This window comes from Sinocyclocheilus grahami, unplaced genomic scaffold (genome assembly GCF_001515645.1).
Source record: "Sinocyclocheilus grahami isolate Dianchi unplaced genomic scaffold, SAMN03320097.WGS_v1.1 scaffold1934.1, whole genome shotgun sequence".
Classification (NCBI taxonomy): domain Eukaryota; kingdom Metazoa; phylum Chordata; class Actinopteri; order Cypriniformes; family Cyprinidae; genus Sinocyclocheilus; species Sinocyclocheilus grahami.
The window spans coordinates 8598-16469 of record NW_015507113.1 but is presented as its reverse complement, the minus strand read 5'-3'; the positions used below and the strand labels follow the sequence as shown (position 1 = coordinate 16469).

General features: G+C 36.4%; 1 protein-coding gene across 1 annotated transcript in view; it reads right to left on the bottom strand.

The window, feature by feature from the left end:
• Positions 1-6550, bottom strand: part of LOC107573403 (SH3 and PX domain-containing protein 2A-like) — a gene marked incomplete at its 5' end in the record, with an annotated part of 18756 nt that extends 12206 nt beyond the window's left edge. Inside the window, one exon of the mRNA XM_016259839.1 lies at positions 6437-6550. Coding sequence (XP_016115325.1) covers positions 6437-6550 — 114 coding nt within the window. The remainder of the gene's footprint in view (positions 1-6436) is intronic.
• Positions 6551-7872: the final 1322 nt, after the last annotated feature.

Below are 7872 nucleotides of genomic sequence, written 5' to 3'. Positions count from 1 at the left end.
GAGTCAGCTGTCTTAACCGTGGCTTGTGTACTGCAAACACACACCAGCTTCATCACTGTGTCTGTCACGCGACTCTGTTCCCCTTTCGGGCTTGAACTGATGGTAAAACTAATGACATTATTTACTGTCTTTACATTTATTTTGAAAGATGAAGCTCGCGATTATGGTAAGGGGCGTTACATTTCCGACGAGTGCTTGTGGTGTTCAGCCAATCACAATGCACTGGGTCAGCTGGCCAATCAGAGCAGACTGCGCTTGTCGGAAGGAGGGACTTTGTAGAAAACAAAGCATTTGAGAGAGCTTTTCTCCTTTAGCACTGTGACATAATGACAAGTTCCCTCCATGATTTCCCCCAAAATACAATTACCGTAATGCATCTGGACATTTCAATTCTTCAACTTTTTTTTAAATCAGCAAATGTGTTTTTTGAACATTAAAGCATGTCAACATATTCTGTTACACCAAATACACAAAATAATGATCTTTAAAAAAAAGCATCATATGACCCCTTTAAAGGTATGACAACAAATACTACCATGATAAATAATAATAAAAAAAAATTGAGAATAATATTACTTGTATGTATTTATTTATTTATTACAGTAAAGAGAATCAGATGGTTTTGTGCAACGATAATGAGAAATTAGGAAGAAAATATGTTTAATTATCATGAAAATAATGTTACAATGCAAAACAATATGTGAACAGGACAAGTTTAATCATTCAGTTTTTCATTGAAGCCTCCTGAGATCCTATAAAGCATTTCTCTTCCCATAAAGCTCACATAAAACATAATTCAGTATTGTTGCATATGACGTAACTATGTTTAACATCTACATATCAAATTCTGATGTCTTTTCCTTTGCGACTATAGCTTACAGTCTGCTCAGAGCAATACTATAAATTTAGATTTAGTAGAACAGCAAAGGAGAAATAAAAATAGTGCTGATAAAAGATATATTAATAGTGGGAGACGTGTTGAAACAGAAAAACAACAGAAATGAATGTGATGAATATCCTATATCTAGTTTTTCTAAGCAGTGAATAACTTAGTCTGCCAACAACAGATGACATGAGGTCAGGGCAGTTAGTCACGCTCTTTCAAGATTTAATGCTTTCCCAGCAGCAGACAAGCTGGGAAATCTGATAATTGAACATATGACAGAGAAGAAACTTCCCCTTTGCCGTTCTCATCCTGAACTTTTGACCTAAAATCAACAATAAAAAGTTTTTAAACATAAGATTTTGAAGAACTGATCACAGGCATCCCCTTTTGAGTTCCACAGAAGAAAGTCATAGTGTGGATAGATAAAGACAAACAGGAGTGAGAGATGTCAGGGTAAAAATGTAAGAGACAAAAAAATAAAAAATAAATGCCTCAAAAACACATTTTCCACCAGTCAGCAGTATTTTCATGGAGGACTATTCTAGATGGTGGAAAAAGTCAGGTGGGTCCAGAACACACTACTTCAGTTTTGCATGCACTTGTGGAGCACGTGCCAACAAAGGCATTTTCTCCCTCAGCCTCTGTGACCTAAAAACCACGGCGATATGTTCAAAATAGTTAAGATTACAGACACAGATCATTCTAGCTATTATATTGATCTTTCCGAAACTTGCTTGCTTTATTTCATGCAAGCTAACCAAATGCCTTACTGGATCCTGCAGGCTCTGTCTAAATCTGAGCTGTTCCCGCTGCTGATTTCTACGCTTTCTTAACACTTCACCCAAAAATGAAAATTCATTTACTCACCCTTTTATCTTTCTGAACCCTTGACAACTGTAATTTTTCCATGTAACAGAAAAGGAGAAGTTTAGAAAAAATATGCTAATGTTGCTGATTGAAAGTTAATGGAGACCATGTTATTTCAAGCTCCAAAAATGACAAAAAGGACCATGCAACTTTTTGTGCTATATTCCGAGTGTACTTCAGCCATACGATAATACTGCCTGAGGAAAAGACAGAAATTTAAGTCATTATCCACGCATAAAATATTCAACATCATGACTTTGATGGTGCTTTCATGGTGTATTTTTGTTATTTCTGGAGCTTCACAGCTCCTGGTCCCCATTCACTTTATGGAAAAGAGCAATATTGCCTAACATCTTTTTCTGTGGAATATGGAAGCGCAATACCTAAAAATTTTAAATGAAATAATACTGGTTTGGAGCATTAGGTTGAGTAAACGACAGAATTTTCATCAAGACTCAAATGTATTTTGTAAGAACTTGCTTAGTTGCAACTGAGGATCCAATGGCTCTGCAGTTTTGAAACCATTGCGTTACAAAATTTGTTTTTTTTTATCCAAGATCATTAGTGTCTTTCAAGCAACCTCTCTGAATCAGTCACTACCTCTGACCTGTTTTGAAGGTTGCAATTTGTGTTTATGGAGAAACGTTCCCTCTGAAACCACTGGCTGCTCTTTGTCTCCGGATCATCCGTGGTGCTCTCCGACTCATTAGTATGTATACAGTAAAAAAAATAACAGGATTAAATGCAGTCACACACAGCGAGCCAATGACCTACTTCTCCGGATCATCCGTGGTTCTCTCCCGACCATTAGTATGTATACAGTAAAAAAAAATAACAGGATTAAATGCAGTCACACACAGCGAGCCAATGACCTACTTCCACACTTTCCACTGTGAGTTTCCAACAACTTCTCCTATGATGCAGAACAAAGTAAGGGAAAATAATGAGGAAAAGGCAGCCACAGAGTTACTGTAACAGTGTCACATTTAATCTGAAACCAGATTTTTTTCTCCAAATCCCTATCAAAAGAGAAGAGAAAAACAATCCATGTAAAATTTGACCACGATTTCATCCAAAATACCAGTTAACAGGGTTATTAGTGGTGGTGGTTTCTGAAGGACAGACATTTGAACAGACTTATTAAACTTAACATAACTCATCCCATAAGATCAGGGATTTCATATTTTCACCCAGTCCCATTCATCCACCTGCCAACACAGCATGGAAAAGCTCTTAGCATGTGCTTCCACCAGTTCCAGATCCAGCATGCTCTAGCGCCATGTTCATGGTGTCCATAGCATGTTAGCACACTCCAAGAGTACACAGACGGAAAACTGCGGGAATTACAACTCTAAAGCTTGGAGGTCTATTCCATGACTCAACATGAAACGGCGGATCTCCAAGGAGACTCCTCACCATACAAACACACATTTCCACCAAAGGTCTAGACATTAATCCTCATTTGAGGTCTGGGTGTTTAGAATCAAACACTGTGATTTTGAAAGGTCAAACCTCATGCATGATTCAACTCATCCTCTACCTCGAGTTTAGAGTTTATGCACTGTTTATATCAATTATTTGACATGTAGCCAAACTGCAGGATGCCAGATCTGACTAAATTCAGCTGAATTCAGCATTCCGAATTCAACACTATTCTATCTTTGGCAGAACACCAACAAAGATTTTAAATAATGTTTCTGTCTATTCAATGGAAGTCAGTGGGGGTCCAAACAACATGGGTCCTCATTGACTTATGTTGTATTGACAAAAACATTCTTCAAGATTTTGCTGGTGCTCTGAATGCCATTCGGGTTTAGAATGGCATGAGGGAGACATCCTGACCGAATTTAGATTTTTGGGTGAACTATCTCTTTAAATTGTCTTAACTGGCAAAAGTTACTTAGTCAGTAGGCTTTAGAATAAAAGTATAAAGATCAAGCTGGCTGACATTCATTTCTGGTCCACCAGCTAAACCAGCACCAAATCAGTACTAACTAGCATAAACCAGACTTAAAGGGGTCATATGATGCTGCTAAAAATAACATTATTTTGTGTATTTGGTATAATGAAATGTGTTTATGCCGTTTAAAGTTAAAAAAACACATTATTTTCCACATACTGTACATTATTGTTCTTTTGGAAGACCAAACAAAGTAGTTTCGCTTTCACAATGAAACACACAGCGTCTTCAGGACATGGCGGCAGCAACAATACTACAGCGAGAATAAAAGTTACGCCTTCTTTCTTTGCGTGAACATTTGGGCGGCGTTATGCAAATCTTCCCACAATGTGAGGTAGATATGTGGGGGTGTGTTCGAACGAGCCGTTTTATGGGGGTGTGGCTGACTCTTAACTTTTATAAAGAATATCTCTGATCTATATATCTATTTGAGACTTTAGTCTTTGCAAATTTACAGATCTTCTTTATGCACCAAGAGCTTGTAACACTCCAAAGAGAAAGGAAAAAATGAAATCGCATCATATGACCCCTTTAAGAACAAGATTCTGGAACTCTGTACTCCAATGCCATACATGAAATTTCTAATCTAGATATCAGACTACAATATTTCACAATTACTATATTGTTCTAAACCAGTCATCTTAAAAATAACTAATTGGCTTCCTTTTAAAACCGTTTTCTTCATCTAAAAACACATTTAATTATCTCCTTTTACATTCATGCACATATAATCACAAGCAGAGACATAAAGCCAAGTATAATAAAGATTTTATGATGGCTTGCATATGAAACAGGCCGCCCAGCATGCTTTGGGAGCCAGATCCTGAAGTTGGATCCAGAAAGAGAGTTTAGGTTTCTAAAGAGTGTGTTTGTGTGCGTTTTGAAGCTAATCACTGTGTAAACCTGCACAAACACACAAACGCACCATGCAAATTGGTCACACACGTGAGTGCTTGCATGTGATCAGTCTATGCAGGCATGCGTGATTGCATGTGCGTTCACCTCGACTCTGTTGGCGGTTGACTATTCCCCCTAGCGTCCATCTCCGGTCAAGCCTCTTCAGATGAGCCTTACGTCTCTTAGTAACTGACACGGATGAATGAAGACAGCGGAAAGAGAATAGAGACATGACAAACTCAACAACTCAAGAGGAACACTGGTATTAGTGTAATGAAGACATTACATGAAAAAAAAGAGTTGTGTGATTGGTTAGGAGGGGGTTCTTGGCTTGAACAATGATGGCAAATCAAAGGAGGACTTTAATATTACACGTGTTATTAGATTTTAGTGGCGCACGTTAAACTGTGTGATGGTAAAGTCTAAAAAATGTATGGTGCTTTAAATTTTTATTGTGTTACAGAATGGAAACTTCATATACAGTATTTTACAAAGGTTTTTACCACTTATCAACTCCATAGATTAAATAAAAATTAAAAATAAAAAAAAAGTTGAACTAAAGATGGTCTAGTTCAAATAAAGTTCAGCCTGAAAAAAAAAACTGCAGCTACATCCAGAAATGAAGCCGTTGTGGCCACACGGGAAGGTAAATTACCCCTTGGGGATCAATAAATTGTGTGCATGTGTGAGGATGTATCGATCTATCTCAGACAAAGATAGTGGCTAAAGCTTTATCTCCTAATCTTACACATTGAGTCTTTCAGCGGAATACATTTCAAGACGCAGCTAAAAATGTTGTTGGCTGAGACAGGAAACTCAACCCAGGAAATGCTGATGGCAGCAGATGATAGACATTAGAGGAGGACATATTTATAATGTGACGGTTCTTTATGTGTGTTTAATAATGTGAAATAAATGGGTGTTTCTTCAACTTCTGACAATTTATGTTCCAAGAGTTGATTTTACTGAAGTTGACATGAATGTAAATTCACCATATCTATTTTGCAAATACATGTTATGGATCTTATGGTGAATGATTCAACCGTGTAAATGTTTCGTTTCATTTCATCGATTCATTCATTCAATGATTTGAAAAATTTGAGTGCAAATTATACAAACAGAGAGAAAATAGTATTTAATTTTGTGCGTTTATGATGTATAAAATGCTAGCTATGAAGCAGGCCATTTTATTACGAAATGTTTAAGACCACTGTCATTTTAACCATTTAATGCTAAGAAATACAATACTAAAACTTGGTGGGAATTTTCATTAAATAAATAAATACTTTTAGAAAAAACTAACAAATTAATTAATTAAAAGACTCATACAAATAAATAAACACTGTCAGAAAAAAGCTAACAACTAAATTAGTTAATACAAAATTCGAATAAATAAATAGATTTCTATCTAAAGTTCACATGGCCAAACGTTCCCATAGTTGAAGAAGCATTCAGATTCAATGTGGTGTTCAGGTATGCCACACTATTATTTATTATGTATAGATTCAAAGAAATAATAACCACACTTTCATTAAGGAGAAGAGAGCCTTCCTTCTTTCCGTCATTTCTCTTTCTGCAATCGATGATCTCTCACAATCCCAAAGCCCTCACCCCTTTCTCATAAACAAGTGGAAGTTGCTCAAGGAATATTTGGGATATAATATCCATTATGGATATTTCGGGTCCTAGGTGTTGATCGTTCAGTGAATGTGAAACAGATCACCTTATACTTGTGTTCAACTGGTCAAGATTTCTTGGGGTATAAGAGTGTTTGTGCACATGTTCAAAAGGAAAGTATGAGAGAGAGTATATTTAGTGTGTCCTACCTTCTCCAGATCTAGATGTTCCCAGGTCCAGATCATCTCTGGTGCCGCTCTGTGAGTCCAGGTATGTGGCAGGAACCCAGCCTTGTTCTTCAGCTGTGCTGACAAACCACCAGCCTACAGACACAACAGAAGAAAAAAAACATAAAATATTATTTTTTTTTACCTAATACAGTGTCAAATACTGAGCTCTAATGATCCTGTTTTAACCACCCAGATAGAAAGACTATATTTACAAAAATAAAATGATGCCTCCATGCTTTGCAAACAAACACTAATGCACAAACATTTGGTTTTCACTAATCTGATGGGAGGCAATGTTTTGGCTCCAGTCATGCTCACAAACACACTCTCTCTGGTGTTATTTAGTTTTAGGCGATGTGTTTATGAATTCTGTGCACTTCCTGTGTACCATTTGCGATCAATTAGACCTGACACTATCATAAATATCAAAACGGGTGGACATGGTTTTATTTGTATGCACAGTCCAACTTGAGGTAGGTTGGATGGGTCTAACATCTTCTTAGCAGCTAACATGATATGTTTTATGAGCTAATATATGTGTGTGCTTGTGTGTTTTGGGCCAAAATAACCTCATCAGTTAAATGTATGTCTTTCGGTTCCTCCTTCATGTGTCTGAATAAGTGCTGAATTTGTTAAATGTAGTGTCAGCAGCACTATGATTTGTTTTTGAAATGTGGATTATTATGTGTTTCTTCACATTTCCACTATAACTCAAAGATGAACTTTAGAAACAAAGCAGCAAAAAAGATTGACAAAGAAAATGAGTGATATACCAAGAGAGGCCCATTCAACGTTCATGAGTAGTTAATTTGGGTTTTGGAATTAAAATCCTATATTTGGCACACTCACATAAAAATGTAAAGCCGACAAAAGTGAACGCCAATGGATGAAAATTCAAAACGGTTCTCCAGCTGAAACACAGATTCTTCTGAGCCTGTTGCCAAGGTAACAGAGTATTGCTGGCAAGCTGTTCATAACAGTGTGATGTCATAAGTCAGCAATAATCCAACTCTGACATCATAATAATACAGAAGCAGGTCTTCTGATAGAGCGCTAAGTGATTAACACCAAATGTTCTAAACACCAACGTGGGCCAATAATGATGTCAGAATACTATACACTCCAGAATACATTTATTCATCCACATCATACACCTCAAACGTGTGTAAAAACCATGTTTATGTGGTCTCAAGACCACAAGATAAATACTTCAACTTTGGTATTACCATAATATTGAAAACAAAACTACATCCAAATTTATCCAGAAAATTGGCCTCAAATCTCAATTGAAAGTTTTTATTTATTAATTAAATAATTATTATATTTAATATTTAATAAAAAAAGAATACTTTTATTCAACAACCATGCATTAAACTAAACTAAAGTTAAAGACATTTACAATGTTACAAAAAATG